The sequence below is a fragment of the Amphiprion ocellaris genome, chromosome 3 (assembly GCF_022539595.1).
Source record: "Amphiprion ocellaris isolate individual 3 ecotype Okinawa chromosome 3, ASM2253959v1, whole genome shotgun sequence".
In the NCBI taxonomy this organism is placed as follows: domain Eukaryota; kingdom Metazoa; phylum Chordata; class Actinopteri; family Pomacentridae; genus Amphiprion; species Amphiprion ocellaris.
This window is the reverse complement of record NC_072768.1, coordinates 21,339,929-21,363,825: the sequence shown is the minus strand read 5'-3', so window position 1 is coordinate 21,363,825 and position 23,897 is coordinate 21,339,929. Positions and strand designations below refer to the sequence as shown.

The following is a 23,897-nucleotide window of genomic DNA, read 5'->3' as shown; positions in this document are numbered from 1 at the left end:
AAAACTATAAATGAGCAGTGAAGGTTTGTTTGTGTCCCTGTAATATTATATAGCCAGAGAAAGCTGAGATGAAGCGGGAGCTGTGGAGGATTGAGGATGTGATGGCTGGACTGAGTGCCAGCAAAGCCAACTACAAGATCACAATTGACTCAGTCCAGAACCCAGGTAGGCAGACAAGCCATTTAATGCTGTCATTGACAAGGGTGTAAAAGTTAGTCAGAGATATATTAAGATCCAATAAAGGTCCTGAGTCATTTTTATGTGTATTGATTTCCATCCTGCATTCACTCCCTAGTCTTATAAATATTAGAACACATTGAAAGACTGTAGGCAAAGGAGTGTTAAAAAATGATTGATATTTTCAATATGTTGTGTTGTTTGTTATCTGTGAACAGTGAGTCTAACTCTGTGGTTGCACTCATGATATTTTTTTCTCAGTTTAGAAGGCTGCAACAGAAGAGTACATTTCACTTTGCACCTGCAGTTGGCTTGTAAATTAAAATTACACAGCCTTGTTTCTGCATTAATTGTCATTTGTCTATGCATATTTCTTCAATCTCTCAGTGTAAATTGATCAGAAATTCCCTGTTCCCTGACTGAAAATCCATGTCAAAATCTGCTCACAGTTAAAAGCTAAATTTACATTTCTCTATGTTCACATCCTCCACCAGAGAGGAAACTAGTGCCTTCTGTGTCAGACCCGGCAGTGCCTTCTCACAGCGCAGAGGTCCAGCCTCCTCCTCGCAGCTCCATCCCCACCATCATGTCCCATACTTTGCCTCACAGCACTGTGCCAAAGTGGGTGAGTGTCTCCCCCTTCTGGAAATGTTGCTGGACCCATTTATGATGCTGAAACCGTCACCAATGAGGGTCATGGGTCAAAATACTAAAACCTGTACGTCCTGGATGCTGTACAGGCAGAGGACAGCGCCCCACCCAGGCCACCGCTGCCTCGCCTCTACGACTACGAGGAGACACCCCCTGTGGTGCCCCCCCTCCCCAAAGAGGCATCAGTCATCCGCCACACATCAGTGCGTGGCCTGAAACGCCAGTCGGATGAGAGGAAGAGGGACAGGGAGAGCGGGCAGTATGTTGCTAATGGAGACTGTAAGGTACACTGTCTTGTTGTGTTTGTTCTGTGGAAACCTTCTATACACGTGTAAATTTATTCTTCTCTGTGGATTTACAGATCAAATGTAGAGCCTGTTAGGATCTATTAGAAGAAAAGGATTTTAAATATTCGTCCAGCATCATGTTTAACCTTCTTTGGTTTCAGGCTGACTTGCGATCATACCTGAGTGAACCGGAGCTGCCAGGAATTAGTCACCACAACATGGGGTCGGATATTGACTATCAGTACTTCCCAGGCAAAGGTATGTAAACAGCAACATGTGAAATACATATTCTGCACATTTGATTGGAACCATTCCTGTTACCTCAATCATTTTATTAAAACCAGCGTTTCCCCGTATTATATTTCATATACTTACTATATGAAATATATTCTGTGAAAGCATTGAATAAACTCTTAGAAACTTTAAATATGTATGACAGTTGAGGAACATAACTCAAATTTTTTGAAATCCTCTGACATTTTCTTAAAATAATTTTGTTATTTTTTTAACCCTCTGAACCCCAAAACCCACTGGCAGATTTGAAAGACAAGTTTGTTTGTTTTTTCACAAAAAAAATTAAGGTCACATATATGATATTACAGGAGCAAGAAACACCCAGAAATATTTTAGGGTTTCAAGGGTTACATAGCTTTAGCATTTAGCAGTTCAGGAAAGGTATTTTTTCTCGTGTTGCATTCTATTATATAATACTTCACTCCTCACACAGAGCGGTCTTATTCTGTTCATTTCCCTTGCATGAGATTTTCATTTTTGCATTCTGCCATTGTTTTTTCACTGTGAAAATGAGACTAAACCAGAGTGATTCTTGTCCCAACGTTACCAACAAGGTCTACCAGGCTCCTCAGCTCAACTGAACCAGTCCAGCTCCATCTCATCCTACGTCACCCTTAGGAGAGGCCCTGGGAGCTCTGCAGCAAAGGTGAGTCCGGACAACAAAGATACAGGTATCTGCAGGTATCAATGAAGCACAGGTTAGTTCAGTGTTTGTACACACCTGGTTTTATTGGAAACTCAATGTAAATTGTATGTTTAATGGCACATTTTGGGTTTCAAGATGTACAGTTTGACCCAGTGAAAAGGTCTGAATGCTGAACAGTGGTAAAGATGATGCCCATAATGTGTTGACATTAAGACAGTTGGCTGTAGATTCTTTGAAGAATAGTAACAGATTTGTGTCTGTATCCAAGCAAATATGGACAGTTTTTGTTGTTACTAAAGGCTTTAAATTCTGTAAGTTTTATAACTGCTGCTGTTCACTATCCTCTTTCACTGTCTTTGATGTTGCTTTCATATGTGTGTGTCCCCCCCATCTTCTCAGAAGGTACTAACCATCCATCTCTTGTGCCCACTAACCCATCCTTGTTCCAATTCTCCCCATGTTTTTTCTCCATCCTTGTCTCCTCAGGAGAGACCTAAGAGTGCTCTGGAGCGTCTGTCATCACCCACAGAGACTCTTCACCTCCCAAGCAACCAATCTCGAGGCCGAATGACCGCGGAGGAGCAGCTGGAGCGGATGAAGCGCCACCAGAAGGCGCTGGTTCGCGAGCGCAAGAGGAACCTCAGCCAGGGCGAGCGCTCCTACACGGGCCTCTCCACCTCTACTGCCACCACCCAGCGCTCCTCGTCCTCCTCCAGGCTGCCTTCCAGCGGCTCCGACCCTCCGACCTCCGTACGTTACCCCCCACCACAGCGCAGCAGCAGCAGACACAGGGAGCACCAACTTCACCACCAATGCTGCTATGCCACCCTCCAGCCACCAGCCACATAATAACCTAGCGGAAATGCTAAAACACTAGCACTCTCTGCCTTGTGTAACCAGTGGTTGTTGATGGTAGCTGCTAGTACTAACAAGCTAAATGACAGGACTGACTCTGGCTGGCTAGCTAGCTTGGTTAACGCTTTAAGAACAGTGGGAGATAAAAAGAGCACAGGGGATTGTGGGGAATGCTCGGCTAATTTTGGACTGGGACAGACTTGATCTCTGTCAATTTTATTTCCTGTTTTAATGGTTCAGGGGTTTAAGTGAACCTTATTACCACTGCCCTCTGGTGGGACCTCACTGACACAATTCTGAATGTAAATCCATTGAAAAGAGAAGGGAGAAGAGGGCATCGCTCTGCCTTCTTCTCTCTGTTTTAATCACCAGAAAGTAGAGAGAGAAGCCCATTTATGTACATCTACATACCGTGTACTTGTACACTTTTATTTATTTACTGAGTGATATTTTCAGTATACAGTTGTACAGTTATATTTTGTAGAGATTTGGTATATAGATCATATAGAGGGGCAGGGGAAATGTTGGAAAAAGAAAACTAAGTTTTCAGGTTGATGAAATGAAGAAAGAGGCGATGCTAGTGGCACAAATCATGATCACCTCCCTGCTTTCTTTTCTTCAAAGGAAATCCAAGTGCCTTGTTTTGTTGACGATCTTTTTGCCTTTGTCCCAAATTTACCTCCTTAACCAACATTTTAGTTCATCATGGTTTCTTTAAAGCATGCGTCCACGCTTTAAAATCATATAAACGATGCAAGAAGCTACCTGTGAGGTTGCTGTTCTGTGTAACAGAAGAATTTAGTCAGGAAGATGTGGGGACACTGCTGGTTTTAAGCCCTAAAGGAAAACTTTGACATTTGATGTTCAGACTGAATCTAGCTCACAGCTAGATGTGCTCCTTGGTTTTAATGACATATGCTAGCAATGCTAACATGCTTGGGTGAAAAAAATGTAATCAAATTCAAAATGTCAGTCTTCTATTAAGATAACATGACACATAATAGCTACCAGACTGGTATTGTGATTACAGACTAACACACACATGATTAACCAGACTGTGCTGTGAGAGCTGCCAGTAATTAGACTACATTTCCCATAAATCCTTGAAATCAAGTGTCCCTCTAACAGTAAGCAATAGTTTGTCATCTTCTGCTACTACTTTTCACCTCTTTATAGTTCTAACACACATTTTCTTGTCTTTGACGCCACCAGCATAAAACATGTTTACACCATTTGAATTAACATCATCGTCAATACAGCCTTTTCTTGTGTGGACGACAAGGTGATTTTTATCGTTACAGTGGGTGATGATGCCGTTGCCACATTTAAAGTTGGAAGAAGAAGCTGTACTTGCATCTGAGTAGTTTTAAGTGGCCTATGCTGTGCTGTTTTATGCATCATAAATATACAGAACAGGTTCAAGCAGCTGGACTGAAATGCAATAAAAGAAGAAATAAGTATGAACAAGGAGCAGACAACTTGATTATGGGAGATCTGTGTGAAAAATAAGAATTTGTCATGTGGCAGTATTTGGTTTTTGTGAAATGTACTTGAACTTTTCCTTCATCTTTGTCAGTGGCATCTTGGAAACTAGAGAAAAAACTAATTTGCCTCATCAGAGTGACAGTGAAAAAGCCAGATATATTCAATTTACAAAGATATAAAACAGAGAAAAGCAATAAAATCTGTTAAATTTTCACTTATTGACAAATTTTCTGTTGACAAATAATCTGTGCAGATGTATATATGTAGTAGATACTTCTGAAAATCCATGTGCTTCATTCTTCAGCTCTGATCCTCCATGACACTGCTGTCTGCTCCTTGTTTTCTGACCAGTATTAATTTCAAAAGCTTTTCTGCCATATTGCTTTTATCTTTCCACAGCTACATCCATTATATCAGATCAAAGGGAGAAATAGTAACAGGAGATTGCTCAGTTGAAAAGTAGAAAAATAGTAGAGAACTTAGAGAAGTGAACTGCTAATCGCCACCTAATTCTGTGTAATTGAGAAGCAACACACAACTCTTTTCCCTTTTCTTTTCTATCATGTAGAGATTTGCACTCGACAATAAAGAGTTTCTTGCTTCTGAACCTCCTCTTGGCTGTGTTCTTCCTAATCCGGTGGGGGGTTTGATGGATCTGTGTCTGCATGGTTTTCGCTCTTCTCTCTGTGCCCTTCTGTGTGCGATTGATTCTCCTGAGCGCAGCAAGGCATGGGATGCAGTGTTTCTCAGAGCATGTGAACACACCAACAGATCAGACCCTGCTGCGGGCTACTGGAGTGGGAAGGATGCATGCATGGCTTTGATGCTCCTTGGATGATTACTCACAAGTACCCCACACACACACACACACACACACACACACACACACAAAGAAGCGCTTGTCAGGGAACAAAAGTATTTTTATACCGTAAATGCAAATGTGGTGGTGTACATCGAACGAAGGATGTGGTATCTGTGTAATTACAGCTTCCAGAAACACACACTAATCATCCTCCTGGTCCCTCCTGTGGTATTTCTACTAAACATCATCCTTTCAAATCCTCGGAGGAGCTTCTTGCTGTACTTATTCCTGGTTGCACATAAGTGTTAAATTCGCATCTCCCTTTAGCCTGAGCCTCGACTCACTGCAGTGATAATACATATTTACCCACAGAGCTTATGGCCTGTCTGTGTGGAGCCATTTGTATACACCATATAAATACAGTCTACATTTAGTGAAATGGGGAGATTGTGGTTTATTTACATGTTAAGGCCAGTTTTTACATTTCCCCATTAACCCCACTGTTTTCTGATCCAAAGACATTGTCACTATCCTCATTTGACCTCCTTGCTACGTTCCATGCTGGTTTGTGTTTTCCTTCTCTTCACTAAAGAGAACAAACATGTTAGAAATCCCTTTTGACATATCTGAAATAGAATGGCTTCAACTAGCTACTATTTTTATTATAAGTATATTCCACACATCATGTTCTTGATTATTTTTTCATGTTAAATTGTTGGAAAACAAGATTCTTCAAAATGCTCATTTTGTCAGATCACCTGATTCAAGACCCAACGATATTCAGCTTTCTATCACAGAAGATTAGTGCAACTGACAAATATTCAAATTTAAGAAGATGGAACCAGTAAATTGTTCGTGTTTAACACTTTTCAGTAACTTGGTTATCAAAGTTGGGGCAAACTAATTACCTATCAGGTCGGTAATGGATTAATTAACTAATAATAGCTGCACAACTAAAGGCTTTAGCTTCTTACATGTAAAGTTTATCTTCTGTTGACGCTTTAACTTTAGTCTTGCAGATATTCTAGAAAATCTGACTCAGTGGCATTACATGTAAACAAAAATCTATTTAATATAAACCTGATGTAATAAACATGCATAATTGTTGAGACTTATGACTAGAAACACTTGCGCTGTCTTAGTTCTATTAAACTTCGCTAAAAGGCTGCATTTGTTCCTCCTGCTAGCTGTGTAATCCTGACTGCTGCTCCTTCCAGGTGTTTGACTGGCAGGAGGAGCGACCAGGAGCAGAAGGTCAGAGCGATGAAGGGTGGAATCCAGTCAGAGAGAGGGGGAGGAAACATTCAGACGAGTGGGGGACAGCAACAGCTACACACATACGAGAGGTGGACGTGGAACCTTTTGACTACAACTTGGATATCAGCCGAGAGGTACCTGCACATCTGATCAGTCTGTCGTGAAGAATAAATGTTCAGCTAGAGGCACTTCGTCAGAAACTCAGGATCAGAGACACACAAGACATGAATCCTCTAACAGCTGCTCTATTCTACGTCAGGTTAAATCTCCTAATAGTTGGTTCTCCTCTGTGTCTATTTTCCTCCTGAAAAAGACATTTACAGGAAAGAGAAGAGCCAGATTGAAGCAGTAAATTTTAACCCTCAGATTTTCTGTCTGCATGAATAACTAAAAACACAGACATCCAATGACTGCCCTTAAACCACTGAACTACTGTATAAGACTGACTGCGTGTCTGTCCAACATGCAGCTGTCCAAACCACAGAAGGTTCCAATCCCAGAGCGCTACATCGAGTCTGACCCAGAGGAGCCTCCTAGCCCAGAAGAGCTGGAGGAACGTTCCCGCCGGGCCGAGCGCATCAAGAACCTGCTGACCAAATCCAGGTAGAAGCGCTGGAAAGATGGTGGAGAAGGGTTGATAATGTGTGTTTTTGGTGGTCCCTTTACTACTGGGGCCATATTAATATACAAAGGGAACATGTTTGGAGGTAAATATACAGTGTTTTTACTTTCAGAGAAGTACACTGATATTGGTATACAATGAATTCAGACTGGTGCTGAGGTCTGTTTTAATAATTAAGCCCAAATCTCGCCAGCAGATTTGAAAGGCATCCTTAAGAAAAATACCAAAATCACACCATTTGTCGGAGCCAGAAAATGTAAAAACAGAGAATCAGAGGATCAACTTTCATTAACCTGATCTAAACATAATGATATTTCATTAAATTCATTCCACATGTCTCATTTAAATATGTGCAAAGAAGGTTTACACTACAATCTGTAAAAAAAAAAAACAAAAACAAACCATGAAATAAAGAGAGGAAGATGTGAGTGACTCAGCTATTACCTACACTTACATGACAACATTCTGAGTTTTCATTCATGGAAAGAAATTAAGAATTTAAGTACAAGTAATTGTGTCATTCTCCACAAAAGACATTTTTAATTATCTCTCCATATAGCCATTGTTGTGTTGTTTCCATAGAGATGCAGGGCTTTAAAATTGCAGTGAAAAATCAACTGAGTGAAAAGTGTGACAGAGGTAAAGAAATGCCCAGATACTTGGGGGTTCAGAAGGTTAATAACATTCAAAGCTTAATCATTTTACAATGATCAAACTTTCCCTACACTGATTTAAAGGGAATACAAAATGTGTGCTGCAGTTTCTTCAGTGTTCTGCTCTGAATAAACACTCCCAGACCTGTCTTCATGTCAAACAGGGACACTTCTTTGTTTAAGTGTGCTATTCAGGAATTCACTGGTTTATAGTGCTGTGTGTGTTTGTGTGTATCTTCTCCACAGTGTTCAGAACATACAGCCATCTGCACCGCTGGACTTCGGTGAGCTGGACTCGGCTCTGCAGCAGCAGGAGAGGATCATGAACGTGTCCCAGGCCCTGGCTTCAGAGGCCTCACGCAAGAGCAAACAGGTCGCAGGTCAGTTATATACGCACACAAAAACTTTTACATTACTGCACTTCATTAAGGCCTTCATTTACACAATACAGCAGTATCTATGACGCCTGCCTTCTCCAAACCTTGAAACTCCAGTTTCAATAGTCTTAACTTGAAGTGCAAATCAGTCATCAACCAACCTCATAACACGGTAAAGACCCTTCAGAAAGTCCTTACTTTACAGAACTGTCTTGTGATCTTCAGACATCAAGTACAAGAACAGAGTGAAGCTATTAAAACAGAACGAAGAATTCCATTTTCCCACTTAATGCAAGTGTTGTCGCTAACTAACGATTGTGAAGCAAAAATATATTCTTATTTCATACACGATTCACATGGAGCTGTGGTACAGTGGTGGAGTTTTCTATGAAATAATCTCAGACTGGCAACATGTATTTCTGGTTGTCCCTGCTGTGCAGAGACTGAGTGGCTGGAGAGTCGGTGAGCATGTCTGGTCCAGGTATACCTGCCCTGACCTTCTTCTTGTGTTGTGGATGTTGTGTGTGGTTCAGGAATGTGCACAGATTGGTGATGAAATGGTCTCAAAACCCGCAAAAGTAATTTACTTCTTTTCTTCTTCTTTGAAAATCTTTAAGCGATATAACTGACATATTCCAACCTTTCTTATTTGTGTCAGCATCTGTGCACAGTCCTGGTTTCTTTGTTTTGGGTGTTGTTTTTGTCAAAGAGCATTAGGGGCAGGTTTCACAGAGACATTTTAGACTAGTCTTTAATGTTATACCAAAATATCATAAAATAATAGTGAATTAATTAAGCCTGTAAATTGTTAAGCACCAGACCCTCAGGCTAACTTAGAGCGAAGCATCACAACAAGGTCTACATATCTTGAGGCTCCAAATAAGACATTTAAACCTCTTTCAAAGTATGCTCTTCAATTACTTTTAAAGAAGGTGCTTCAAAAGATTATTTATTTGGAGCCTTAAATTGTGTAGACCTTTTCTGAACTGTAGTTACATCTGGATTGGATGTATGTGCACTTAAGACCTCTGTCTTTCTGGTAACACTCATTAGCAACTGCTGACAAAAAGGGGAAAATCACGGCTCATAATAAACATTTTTCACAGCAGACACTTTGACTTATAACAGCTGGGAAAGAACATTAATGATGTCCACCTTCCACTTAGCTCAGGTCCTGCGTTTGTGCATACTGGTGCATGATCCAGTCTTATTGGAACACTTTGGAACTGGATGACTCAGTTCATAATAATAATAACAATAATAAGTACTGAATTATTATTATTGACCTGTGTGTTTCCAATTGTTGGTCAAATGAAAAATGGAAAAGATGGAACTTTTTTTAAATGAAAAAAATTTCTTATTCCGATAATATCTTGGAGCAAGCAGTAAGAAGGGATTTATTTTTTTTATAGAGCGGGCAGTGTTTACAGCATCTTTTTTTTTTCTTTGGTTACATTCATTGCTGGATTTTCCCAGTAAAATATTCTCATCACTGTTGAATTCTTCAAGAAGGTGAATGAGGAGGAGAAGTTCTAACCTAACCACAATTCATAGCCAATTCATCCTAATTAACATAGTGAAGAACCAAACAATTTTGTGTAACGGATAACTGATTTCCATGTAACTGACGTTAGTTAGATCTAAGCTGTGGTCAGAGTGTCTTTGTGAAACCAGCTCCAGGTTGTTTATCAGCTGTTGTTGTGATCCAAGTGGTTGAGGTATAAAAAATGGTGCTTTGGTGAAATGTGGTGGTTATCTGAGTGCAGGAGGTGTTTTGGTGCAGGTTGTGTGTGTTTTCTCTGAGTACCTGATGAACTTTTTGCTGGATTGATGCTACATATGGACAGTGATATTTATACAGGATTTATTCCACACATAAGATTTCCCAAAGTATTTCATCAATAAACTGTCACAATGAACTTTTTTTTTTGTCTTAGTAAAGTAAACATGTAAAAAAGTTTGTGTAACCTGCTGGGACAGATTCTTACACAAATAAAATATGTTTAATTTGCATAAGTACTACTAATGCAAATTAAATATACCTTATTTGTACTTTAGACTGGTGGCAAATCAAAGGAAAAATCTAAACCTTTGACTCCTACAGTGAGGGGATTTGATGTTTCTGTTATGGTATGGGGGCATTTTGCTGGTCTGGTTTAGTTCCATTTGTCCCTTTTAGAGGAAAGGATCATTGTAGAGCCATAGAAAATAGTTCTGAGTGATCACCTTGATCTGATGATCGAACATTTGTATCCCGATGGGAGTGTTCTCTTCAGGATGACAGTGTCTCCATCCAGAGGACACAAGGACCACTGAATGGTTTGAGGAAGATAATGTGAATCATATGCTGTGACCTTCACAGTCACCAGATTTCAACCCAGCAGAACACCTCCAGGTGACCTATGGGAGAATATCTACTGGAAGAATGGTGTCATTCTTCCAATAGAGTTCCAGAGACTTGGAGAATCAATGCTAAGCTGCATTGAAGCTGTTCTGATAGCAGATGGTGGCCTACACTTTACTAAGACACTTAGTGATAGTTTTCCTTTAATTTGTCAGCTGTCTGTGTTCCATGACAGCAGTAACAACTACTGGTCTCACTACTGTTTTCTTCCTTTCAGCCAAAGCTGCTGCAGAGCACTGACCCACAGGATCGACCAGCACCACAGAACTGAAGAGATTCTTTGTGAAGGGAAAGTAAAAAGGAGGAAACATTTTTCTGCCAACTAACTGATTCACTTGTAACAAATCTCTTTTTATGACTGACAGGAAGATGCATTTCTTAAAGAGTTTTTCATTCATAGTTTTGAAATGTTATATAGTTTTCTTGCTTCTGCACTTACATTGCACAATTAAGTGATAATTTATAACACGAGTGAGTTGCCTTTTTTATCTACAGTTATCTGCTCTGCACTTTGGTCTGCATTTTTCAAAAAGGGAAATGAAATCCGATTCCAGCGTATTCAGATTGCAGTGGGAATGTTTCGACATGAATCGTTTATTTATTACATTGGTTGGCTTGACATGCTTCTGTCAACACTCACTCAATGATCACGGTCCTGTCAATCAACTCAAATGCATTAAAATATGTATGTAACAGTTTAAGCACACAAAAAAAGTGAAGTCATTACATAAAATAAACCTAACGACTGAAAAATCCAAAGTTTCCTTGTTTGGTCTGTTGTATTTTAATAATATAATACATGATTATCTTAGGTTATGCAGCCAAATTTTTCTTTGTCATGAATTGAATAAAGCAAAGCATTTACTAACAGGATAGTCAAATGATTTTCCTGATTCTTTTAAAGGCATATCAGCATTTGACTGTACTTAATGTTGCTGTGTGTTGCTTCATCTTTGTATATTGGTCTATTCTGTCCGGGAAGATTACACAATATTCAAGGTGAGCTTCAAATATGAAGGTCATGACACTGCTTAATGTTTCTGATCAGGTGTCACTACTGCAGATTCACTCATGGTAATAGGTTTAATTTACAGTATCTCCAGTGCACACTTGCATTGGAGATACTGCTAATGACGTCTCTGTACACCTCTAATCAACGGCCTCTAGGCAGTGATGAAACAATGAGAATGCAGATTCAAGCGGCTGAAATTGCTTTCCTTCGGATAGGGACTGGGTGAGAAGCTTAGATACCCCAGTGGAGCGTTCAATACATAGGAGCAGTGATAGCTAAGTGGAAACTTTAAGCTAAGTGATGTTGTCCCGTGCTGCATACAGAGCAATGGCTTTTCAGAGTAAAAGATTTTATACAAAATATACACACAGCACACACTATCCCCTAGAGAGAGTTCTGCTATTGATTTAGAGATCAAAAGTACCCACAAGGCTGTCTGAAATCTCTTAATTTTCCCATATATTGTTTACAGAACTGTCTTGTTTTTCTGCCTAGATTTATTTCTATGTACATTTTTCGTTAGCATATACTCTGAACATGGGCATCTAAGGTGTTTCTGCCTGGCACAGAGTTAATGCAGAATCTGCAAACCCCAGCCTGAAGCCTGGATACAGTGGCTCAGAGAATTCAGTGTTGAAAGTGTGCAGGTGAGTCATGGTGTGTGACGATACTGCGTAGAAAGAAAGAGTGCCAGCTGACCAGTCCAAGAACACTCCAACCCTTTTGGAGTTGAAGTAGGGGACAGATATGGGTGCATCATTCCTATTATACCAGGCGGTGTATTTTCCATTGCAGTACCGTAGACTCCAGGACTGATCATTGTAGCCAAGGACACATTCGTTACCTTTCGCTTTCCTGCTGATTCCTTTGTACGCTACTCCTATACCAGTCCATTCTCCGGTCCACTCTGCTTCCCAGTAGCAACGATCGCACAGACCCTCTGCACAAAGCACCTGGCCCCAGTCTGTAAATCTGTCTGGGTTGTCGGGGTATGGCTGAGCAGCTTCCATTCGTGTCATTTTCTTGTTGTCTTTAGAGAAACACAGGTGTGAATGGGCTGTATTTGGCTCCATAGTCAACTCACATGCATCTGGACACAATGACAAAAAAAGCACTTTGAAGGCATAGAAATACGGGTTTTCAAGATATTTTCAGTTGTGCTCGTATGCTGTTGAGAACAAAAGTTTACATACACTTGTAAAAAACATGTTTTTCATGGCAGTCTCAAGTTTCCAGGGAATCCCACTACTCTTTATTTTCTATGGTGAACTTTGTGACTTCCTTTGTGACAAAGATGCATGTGTGGCAACCTTTGCATCATAGAAAAATAAGAGTTGTAAAAGTCACTGAAAACTCAAGACTGCCACAGTATACATGGTTTCATGTGGGTATACATTTTTGTTCACAAATTCAGTGCTTATATAAAGTGTTCACCTCCTTTGGAAGTTTTTGCCTTTATTTCCCCTCAACGTTGAACCATGGTCCAACAGATTTCTCCGTTAGTGAATTAAAACCTAAAACGAAAGCTAAAATAAGTGATTGCACTCTATTCAAGCCATCATTCAATTTACCCTCTACCTTTACAAGCCTTTCAGGGCCTGCTCTCAAAAAGCATCCCTACATCATGATGCTGCCACCACCATGCTTCACGGGGAGGATGGTGTATTTGCGATGATATGCAGTGGTTGGTGTCGGCCAAACATAGCGTCTAGTGTGATGGCCAAAAAGCTACAGTTTGGTCTCACTGCACCAAAGAACCTTCTTCTAGTTGATTTCAGAGTGTTCTATGTGCCTTCTGTCAAACTCCAGTCAAGATTACCTAAAAGCATTTTTAAATAGTGGTTTCCTGTTTGTGACTCTCCCATAAAGCATTGACAGGTGAAGAACCCTGGCAACAGTTGTTGTATACAGTCTATCCCATCTCAGCCGATGAAGCTTGCAACTCCTTTAGAGGACTTGTCTTGATGGCCTCCATCACTGGCCTCTTTCTCAGTTTTTAAGAACGACCTGTTTTCGGGAGATTTCAGCATTTTGTTTTCATGGTGTAGCTATAACCAGTTGTGCTCACTGTTACCTCTAAGCTGCGCGCGTGCGCAATTGCGCACTGCTGACACGGTCTCCGCGCACAGAAAATTTGCGCTGCGCACAAAAAAAAAAAAAAAAAATCCAACCTAAATTGTAAATAAAATAAACACGTAACAATTCATTCTGTTCTATTTTTCAATGTGAGTCAGTGAGTGACCAGTGACTGGCCAGTGACTGGCTGCTGCAGCCAATGATGCGATTCACATACGTATTTACCATAGACTGTATATAATGGTATTTACGCAGCTAATCAACGTCAGGCGTCCTTATGTGCAGCTACCGTTGTTCTCATAGATATGAATGAGTAGATAGGACACACCCCTTTGAGCTGCGGCTACAGCGAGGCTAAGCTAGTGGGGGTAAAGTTTCAGTGTATTCTGTTGATGTAGACGGCGTGAAAACGGAAACAAGTATGCCGCCTCACTGTGCTGCATACAATTACACACTACGTTGTACGATTGAGACAAGGAAACTTGGAATGACTTTTCATAGGTGATGATTGGGATTACAGGCAGTTCTTTAGGACTGCTCTCAAATAATTGAAATATTACTAAACAAGGTTATACTTATCAAATTAAATAGCTCTGGTCTCCAGTATATTGGCGAATTCGGTTCTTTGTACTTAATTTATTAGCATGATTTCTTTTTAATATGTTGTGGACAGACTTAATTACTTCTCTGTCTACTTTTCTTACTCCATGCAGGTTTTCCAGAGACTATGGGTTGAGGAGGAATTGGAAGTTTGTCGGCTTAGACCTGGTGTCATTCCATCAGTGTTAACTTCCCAGCTCATCTTGGAAGAGTATGTGCCAGAAAGACCACAACCAAGCAGCCTTGAGATCTTAGGCAGCGTCTCCCTGAGGTGGGTGTCGACGGTGTTCACGGTCAGGTCTGTGGTAATCCCGTCAAAAAACAAAACAGAAAAAATCTAGATTATAAATCAACATGTAACCAAAGCACTCTGTGTATAACGCCATAGTATAGGATGTAGTTCAGAAAATGTCAAAGTATAGTATGCTTTACTCAAGAATAACATAGTATGGCCTGTAGTTCATAGTACAGCATGTTGGCAAGAAAAAAAAACAAAACATAGATTATTATGTGGTTCAAAAAGCGCAAAATGATAGGATGTTGCCTAAAATTGTCATGTATATGTGGTTCAAAAAATGTCATAGTGCCGTATATTGTCAAAATAGTATGTAATTCAAGAAAACATCAGCGTATAATATGTCATCTAAAAAATGCCATAGAATAATAATTTCATTGCACAAGTAAAAGTATAGTAACTTTTAAAACTGTTCGAATTCTTATATGTTGCTAAAAAAAAAAACAAAAAAAAAACTAAAACAAAAAAAGGTCACACTAATATGTCAATTAAAAAAGCCTATAGTATAGCGTGTCGCCCAACAAACATCATAGTATAGCATGTCGCTCTAAAAACGTCACAGTATAGCCTTTAGTCCACAGCTGTCAGTAGGTGAGGAGCAACACAAAAACAGTCCAAACGCTGGTTTCCAGAGGGTTAGACGAGAATTTATTTGAAAGAGGAAGTTTACAACAACACAACATGTGAGGGGTTTAAAAACAAATGGGTGTTAGTAAATAAAAATAAATAAACAGAACTAAAAGTGAACTTCATGTTGACATTGATGGGCATTCCAACCAGGAACAAAGTAAAAGATAATCAATACGAAAAAAAACTCTTCCTGTTCACCTCTTCAAGCCCAAAAACACACCGCAGTAGCACACTAAACTAAAACTACCAATGGGTTCCCTGTTTTCCTTTGTGAACAATTCAAAGGTCCCTCTCTATCTCCTCACACATCCACCAACCACTGGAACACATCTCCAAAGTTCTGCCGGGCCAGCTCAGCTTCCCCTCAGAAGAAGTTCCACCAGATGAAGGAGCCTTTTGAGAGGCAGCTGGCATCGTGATTGGACTGTACTTTGGTCTGTTCCAATCCAGCTTCAGCTCCAGAGACGGCAGGCGGGACGAGTCAACGGAGGCCGGGTGGATGAAGACATGCAGCTGAGTATAATCCAGAAAACAACAGAGGAAGAAACAAACATAGTGTATACATCATATACTGTATAAAAGACACATCCACTGTAGAATTGTAGTAATTGTGGGCTGACTGATTTACTGATTATCAGTATTTTATTTTTTACTGATTTACGGTAATAAATACATTTAAAAATGGTGCTACTTTGGCTCTGAACCTTTATCTACCTGTGGTCGCTCTGTCTTCTGGAGTGATTTGATTGGTTATACGTCACGAATAAAACTCCTTTAACTTAACATCTGTAAACAAAACAAAAAGTATCAACAAAGTTTTCTGTTAGAGTTTGTGTTCTTCTAAGTTTAACTCAAGATTTTAAATACTTTCATTTACTGAAAATGAATATCTACTCCAAATGTCTCACTAATAATCATTATCAGCCTTAAAAACCCACAAAACACCCCTCTATACTCGACCACACTTAGTACAGTCCGGTTCCCCCTTCTATAAAGCTGCTTGGAATCGTCCACTTCCTGTTTGTCAAAGTGGCCTTCTACCTGGACAGCTTTTGTTGGAGCTCATGCAACAAACATTTTGGGTAACTGCACTTTAATATGGATGGATGACACTGAATTAGAGTCTGTTTTAATGAGACTGAGTTCAGATGTGTAGCTCTGTCATTAAATACGAAATTATTTCTCTGAATTCACAGAGAAAAGTCTGAAATGTTTGCTAGGTTAGCGTCCCACATGTTCTTTGGCTCAGCTAAAGCTAACTCTCTCCAACTTCTGGATCTCTTGAGTTGCTTGTTGTTAAAATATCTTGCTAGAGGTGCTGAAGCTCAGAAAGTCTGAGATGTTTGTTCCAAATAAGCTCATTCTCAAGTCTTATCTGAACTGTCCTCTTTTGTTTGAACTTTCCCTAAACTTAGGAGTTAATGACAGAGCAGCACATCCAGACTCAGTCTCATTTATGTAAAGATTAAACTTCAGTGTCATTCATTAATGTTAAAGTGCAGTTTTTCAAATGTTTGTTGCACATGGTCCCGACCAAACCAGTCCAGGTGGAAGACGATGTGAAGAGAAAGCTCCAGAGGATGAATATCACACATTTACGTTGGAAATAAATGTCCTTTAATTAGACATTGTCATGCAAAAGTTGGATTTCCCTTCAATGATGTTCAAATCTTTGTTGAGTGTTTTGTTGATGTTGGATTCTAAATGTTTTCTGACACTCGGCCCCAAAGATTAAAACCTTTTATGGCTCACAAGCTGCAACAATTCACACGTTATCAACTATCTTTCTGACTAAACTAAGATAAAAAGTGAAAAACTGCCTGATTCCTGCATCATGAATGTAAATCTTTTTGTTTTTTTATGACAGTAAACTGAAGATATTTGGGTTTGACATTTTATAAACCAAAACAAGAAATGAATTACTGGAGAAAACAATCAACAGATTAATTGAGAAAGAAAATGTGTTTTCCAACATATATGGCTGAATTACTCCAACATTACAAGATACATACAATTTGAATTCAATTTTATTTATATAACGCCAAATACAGGTCAAATTGTCTCAAGACACTTTATATTTTTTGTCATATTTAAAATATGACAAAGTAAGAAATTTAAACCTCTTGACTAATCCAATTTATTACTTGGTTTTAAAGAGACTAATTGACAACTAAACTAACTTTCTCCACTAAAACTAATAAACATGAGGTCAAATAGAAGGAACAGTTTTAAATACTGCAGTCCCACGATGACAAGAATAAAGTTTGTCAACAAAAAGTAAATCTGCTGGTTGATTCCATTAAAGTCCTAATAAATGATAATAAAGTGTGATACTAAAGGTTTGTGGTGCTAAAAATGTAAAAGTAAAGATCTCAAGTTGAACATCTGGATGGAGGTTGATAAAAGTTGACCTCCCTTCATTTCTCTGGAGCCGACTCCATGGATTTTATGGATGGTGGTTAAAGACCTGCTCTTCTAGTGGTCTTCCTTCTAGTCGCTGTAAAAAGTCAGTCCATCCTGACCGACTTCAACACCTCTTCATGACAACTTGTTCTGCCTCTGACCTCGTGGAAACTCCAGAAACTCGGGAAAACCCATGGAGACTCGAAGAACTCGTGGAGACTCGAAGAACTCGTCGGGCGGGGGAAGGTGTGGTGGGCGGTGGGGGGAGGTGGGGGAGTAGAGGCGGGAGGCCGCCACCCACTTCCCCCGCCTACTCTCCGCCCTGACTCCACCCAGACTCCGCCTTGGTTCCACCCATGTGGTCACTTCAGGACTACGATGCCAAAGGGACGACGAATTTATTTCTTTTCATCTGATCTGTAGCTCAGTGAGTTAAGGATTTGCCTATGGAGCTGCAGGTCGCTGGTTCAAGACCAGACCCTTCCTAAATTTTATCAAAATTCTGACAAAGACAAACAAAGAAAAATGCCTGTGGTGGGTCTTGAACCTGCGACCTTCCAGTTGGTAGTCACTCTTCTTATCCCCTGAGCTACTCACTCAGATACAAATTCTTCTTTTTTTTGCGCATTTATCATCTATTTTTTGCCAATTTCGAGTTTTTTTTTACTCGAGTCTCGACTCGACCGTTTTTTTCAGGAGGTTGGGCTTCAGCCTTTGTGCTGGAGGGTTGAACCCTCAGTTCCAAGACTTTCCAAGCCTCCAGACCTCCCGAGTCCTCAGGACCTGAGCTTTCACACAGTCTGAGGGCTGAAATTTTCTAAGTCCCACAGTAGTTCTCTGTTAGATTGAACTTTCAGACAGTCCAAGGACTGATATCTTCTAAGTTCCTGAGTAGTTCTCTGTTAGTTTGAACCTTCAGACAGTCTGAGGACTGAAGTTTTACAAGTTTCTCAGTACTTCTCTGTTAGTTTGAACTTTATGGTTAACAGAAGCCTTAAAACTTGTGACCATGAGTCTTGATTTCACATTTAGACCATCCATCTGAGTTCTTCTCAGACCTTCACCTGTGGGTTTTTTAGAAATCCTCAACAAACTTTGATTCTCTTTACTGAACAGTAAAGTTTGTGGAGATCAGAAGGTAACATTAGTTTGATAAATGCCTTCAACTACTAGTAGACTTTATCTGGAAAGCAGTTTTCTGAAATGAGTTCTTAGTAAATCTATCCACAGTCAAACCAAGAACATAGAAAGAGGAAATGTTTGAAGAAACAACTTGATGTTTTCATTTCAGACTAGAAAACGCTTTGTCTTTTATCTGTTTTTGCTCTTTTTGATTGTTTTATTGTCTCTTCTGTTTAATTTGATCTTCTAAAGTCTAACTGGTGTCTTTTCAAATGTTTTGTCTTTAGTTTGATTCTTCTTAAACGTTTAGTTTTGCTCTTTTCTCACCTTTTATTCTTTTCTAATGTCTGATTTGATTTCCAAATGTTTTGTCTTTTTAATGTTTAATTGTTTTTTCAAATGTTTTATCGGCTTGTTTGAGTTTCTTTTTATTTCCCAATATTTAATGTTTCGATTAAATCTTTAAGGTTTTTCTTTTTAAATGTTTTACCACCTTTTAATGTTTAATTTTCTTTTTAAATGCTTCATTGTATTTTCTGTTTAATTCCTATTTGAAGTTTTATTGTCTTTAAGATGTAATTTTCTAATTAAACATTTAATTTTTTAATTAAATGTTTTGTCTTTTTAAAGGTTTAATAATCTAATTAATGTTTTGCATTTTTTAAAATGTTTAATATTCTTCTTGTTTAATTGTATTTTTTAAATGTTTAATTATGGAAAATATTTTATCTGTACTTTTTAATATTTGTATTTTAAAAATTTTGTTTAATTTCATAATGACATGTATTGTATCTTGTTGAATTATCTAATGCAATATTTTGTCTGTTTAATAGAGTTAAACATTAAATACAATTAAATTATATTAAACAGACAAAATATTGCATTAGATAATTCAGCAAGATACAATACATGTCATTATGAAATTAAACAAAATTTTTAAAATACAAATATTAAAAAATACAGATAAAATATTTTCCATAATTAAACATTTAAAAAATACAATTAAACAAGAAGAATATTAAACATTCTAAAAAATGCAAAACATTTAATTAGATTATTAAACCTTTAAAAAGACAAAACATTTAATTAAAAAATTAAATGTTTAATTAGAAAATTACATCTTACATTTCTTAAATCTTTTTAATAATAAAACTTTTTAAAAGTTTTATTGTATTTTTTTTCTCCTTTGATTTAATTGCTTTTTGTTATGTAGTTTATTTCTTTAATCTTCTTTTTCTGTCAAGATTTTAACCCCAACCTTAAAAATGAAATAAACCCTTAAATCACAATGAAAATACTTCTGTTGTCACAATCATGAGTTAGTCAATTATTCAGTTTATCAATTCAACTTTATTTGTTTAGCACCTTTTACACAGATGACAAAAATAAACAAGCAAGGCGAAAAAAAACTACGCTAAAACTATGATTGAAACTCAAAAACATTTAAAAAAAAAAAACATTTAACATGGTAATATAATATGTTGTGTCCAGGGCATGGAGGGAGTTTATTGAAGTCTTCTTGGGCTCACATGGGAAATCATTTAAAATATAAACTTGATATTCAGTCTAAGGAAACTGTAGAGCGACAGAAGAACCAACAATATCTCCTGTTTTCTCCTTTAATGAGTCGACTCTTCTTGTGCTTTTAGACCAAAGAACTACAGACTCTTCACAACCTGCTCAAACTCTTGGTACAGGACCTCACCACATGGGTCAAGTAGGTTTCCGTCTCATTTCTACTCTGAAGCTCACCTTCTCCTGCTCAAACTGTTGACAAATGTTTCTGCTGCTCTAAAGTCTGGTCTCCAGAACTTCCTAAAAACTCTCAAAGTCTCTTCTGCTGCAGGTTGCTTTGTAGAACTGTTCCAGAAAACCTCACTAAACCACATGGAGGGACCTCAAGATAGTCGTCCAAATGAAACCGTACAAAAACCAAACTAGCACAACCCAAACGCTAAAGTCTCCTGCAGCCTACCAGAGAACCTCTGAGAACAGAGAATCAGGACAGGAACTCTTACCTTCTGGACAACCAACGTTGCTTCACAAACAAGAATACAGAATGTGTCTGACCAGAAACCTCTGAAGACTCACTACAGCCAAGATAAAGACACAACTCAGCTGCACCAAATCCACTGATCACTGCACACATTAGCACCATGTCCTAACTGTGGCTAAAGAACCACATTTACCAAGACAACTATCCAGTACAAAGCCCTAAAACACACCAAGAAACACATTAAAGACGATTTTACTGCTGGAAGCTTCAAGCCAACACCTAAACAACAAACTAAAGCAATGGAGCCAAACCCGGTTCAGTGGTGAACAGAAGCAGAGGAAATGTTTGTCTGCAGCTAAATAAAGCAGGAAGACACTGAGCTGCTCAGGTGTTCCTGATAACACCAAGCAGCCACCTGGACAGCCAATAGGAACACAGCTTACTGGAAGTCCAGAGGGCTGGCTTAGTGAAGGAAATTTAATTTAAAGTTGAAGCAGAAAGTTAACAAAGAAAGTTGAAAACCACCTTCTGATACCTGAAATCTCTGAGTTTTCACACAAAGAACACCTGAACATGTCAAACTAGTTTCATAGTAGAACCATCATTGTAAAAACGTCATAGTATGGTGTGTTGCTCAAAAAACATTAGGACCCGGCTGTCAGGGGACAAACATGTAAGAAACATGAGAACAGAGAGAACCCAACCAGTAGGTCACAGTTTATCATCCCCCAGTCATCTCCTGAAGTCCATATGGTGAGAGACATCAGTATCTGGTTGTTCATTTACCAGAGGATGCTTATAATCATGCTGATGTGGTCTGTACTCTACAGTATTTTAGTGACTCAATAAATGCCTAAGTTGTTTTTTTAAATGCTTTTTAGTTTTTAATAAACATTTAATAGCCTATATGTAATCAATAAATGGCCTTTGCCTATCTTAAGAAAAATTCACTCAGAACTCTGCTATGTTAACAGTACTAAATAAATCAATAAATACATGCATACACACAAAAATAAGTTAATACCTTAACTGTGTTAAGATAAGATTTAGATTTTTTTTTTTTTTTTTTAAAAAGTTGCTTATGTTTTTGCAGAATCCAGTATTGCTCACTGGTTGGTCATTACATTTTGTTAGTTTGATTTCACTGTTTAAAGTGATGCCACCTCTTTTCAGACAGAACCTGTGATAATAAAATAATACAAAATTTTTAGTTCCGTGTTAATAAAGCACTTAAAGCTTTAAGTATGGCTAAATGCTTTTTTCAAAATTAAATATATCACTCCTTAGGTGGTAGTGGCCCCAAGTTCAGTAAAGTTGGAAAGATATTCACAGATTCGGACTTCCAGCATCAATAACTCGTTAGATATAGGTTGTCAAAACATAAACGGTGCCTCTTTCCCATTGTTGCAAGGCAGACAATGTGCTACAAGCCCAGTTTTATCAAAAGTAGCTGTCTTTCAAGCTACAGGAATAACATTGGTGTCTATGGAGTGAACAGGGTCCGTCTGCAAATTGCAAAACCGCTGCAACAGTAAAGAGAGACAAATATTCAATAATTCACTCATACATTGTAGTGTCACTAAAATCACTGCAGCCTTCAACTGGCTCCTGTTGACAAAGTGTTTTAACAGAAATGTAAATGCTGTAATTTGATTCTTTTAATAAACCATGTAACTTGAATGGATGTGATGCTGGTGTGACCACAGTGCACACGTCTGATGTTGCTCACAGTGGTCCAAGGGACGCTCAGGGAGTTTGTGTGTTTGCTCAGACTCAGGAAAAATTACAGGGAACATTGGTCAACACTTGTGTGTGCTTTTATACCTGACTTCCTCTTAATTTAATATGTTCATGTTTTTGTTTTGCATCTTTTATTTTGTTCTCCTTGATGTTGTAGTTTATGCACTTTGTGGGTGGGAGCAATGATTCAAAAGATATGAGAAGACTAGTATTTTGCAGTTGAGTTTTGTCGTTTTCCATTTCATTGTACAGTAAACAGTACACTGTTGTTTAAAATTCAAAAATGCATTTCAATCTACTTTCTGCACATATCTGGTACTTTCTTAGTTGCTAAACAAATAATGTTTACACCTATGCAAAACCTTTAGCAGCAATGATAGTGATTATAAACTTCTGCTTTAGTAAAGAAGACAGTTATGTGTGACGTATTAAAAACAAGTGGTGTTCACTGACAGTCTTTCTGCCCTCTGAAGAGGGAAGAACCCAGACATTCACAAAGTGTGTGATGCACGACAGGTTGGTTTTTCATGTAAAATAAGATTTTTGGTTGAGCATTCAATTAAGCTGCCCTATTTTAGAGGCTCAGTGGAGGTGGGTCATTTTTGACCCTGCGGACAAGGGGAGTGTACAGGATGTTAAGACAACACGAGGGTTAAACTAACAATGTCATCCTGGCAGCTGCACGGCTAATGTAGGATTGATAAGCAAAATATCTTCTTGACAAAAATCTAATTAACCTCACTAGTGATCATCTCCGATGGGAGTTTCCAAGCCTTGGGATTATTTTTACATTCCCCTCGGTGGAAAAAAAATCAATAGCTATGATTTAAATGATTCTGCATACACACACTACTTCAGTTTTATTGCAAAAACCTTCACTGTTCCAGAATCACAAACTCCTGAACCATTTACTAACCCTCCTGTTGTCCTCATTTACGGGCACCAAAAAATATTGTTTCCTTGTTTGAAAAAAAATCCAAAAATTCAGCAAAAAACATTCCCCAAATTTATGAAAATTTGCAAAACCTTCAGGAAGAAAATTCCAATAATTCCTTAAAAGTTACTCTTAAAAAAATCCCCCAAATTTGTCAAGAAAATTCTTGTAAATATTTTCAAAAAATGACTAAAAATCTTCAAAAAAAATCCTAGAAATATCTAAAGTGATTACATATATCAATAAAACTTCTAATATTTTCTTTAAGAATATTCACATAAAAATCAACCAAAATCCAGTGAAATTCGCTGGATTTTTTACTGAATGTTCATTAGAAACATTTTTAACTTTTTTTTTCCACCAAAAAATGTTCAAAGATTTCCCAAAAATGTTGAAAATGTGGACATAAAGTTTCACTGTGAATTTTTTTTTTCCCCCCACATTTTCAAACTTTAAACTGGGTCAATTTTGACCTGCATGACAACACAAGGGTTAAACGGTCTCCAGGCTTATTAGCTGTGAAAAGGTCGACTTTAAACACTGTAAATGTTTGAATAAATTCCGGCCAAGGCGTCTCCA

General features: G+C 38.4%; 1 protein-coding gene across 17 annotated transcripts in view; it reads left to right on the top strand.

Moving 5' to 3' along the window:
* The window catches only part of LOC111577803 (pleckstrin homology domain-containing family A member 7-like), a 157,757-nt gene extending 146,488 nt beyond the window's left edge, over window positions 1-11,269 (top strand). For 13 of the 17 annotated variants that reach the window (XM_055009084.1, XM_055009089.1, XM_055009083.1 and 10 more), the window contains 11 exons: window positions 54-165; window positions 672-802; window positions 918-1,112; window positions 1,277-1,373; window positions 1,964-2,055; window positions 2,455-2,805; window positions 6,415-6,588; window positions 6,924-7,057; window positions 7,976-8,109; window positions 8,547-8,587; window positions 10,728-11,269. In XM_055009084.1, the coding sequence (XP_054865059.1) occupies window positions 54-165; window positions 672-802; window positions 918-1,112; window positions 1,277-1,373; window positions 1,964-2,055; window positions 2,455-2,805; window positions 6,415-6,588; window positions 6,924-7,057; window positions 7,976-8,109; window positions 8,547-8,572 (1,446 nt within the window). In that variant the 3' untranslated portion in view covers window positions 8,573-8,587; window positions 10,728-11,269. The remainder of the gene's footprint in view (window positions 1-53; window positions 166-671; window positions 803-917; window positions 1,113-1,276; window positions 1,374-1,963; window positions 2,056-2,454; window positions 2,806-6,414; window positions 6,589-6,923; window positions 7,058-7,975; window positions 8,110-8,546; window positions 8,588-10,727) is intronic. The other 4 variants (XM_055009088.1, XM_055009096.1, XM_055009087.1 and 1 more) reach the window with 3 other exon arrangements.
* Window positions 11,270-23,897: the final 12,628 nt, after the last annotated feature.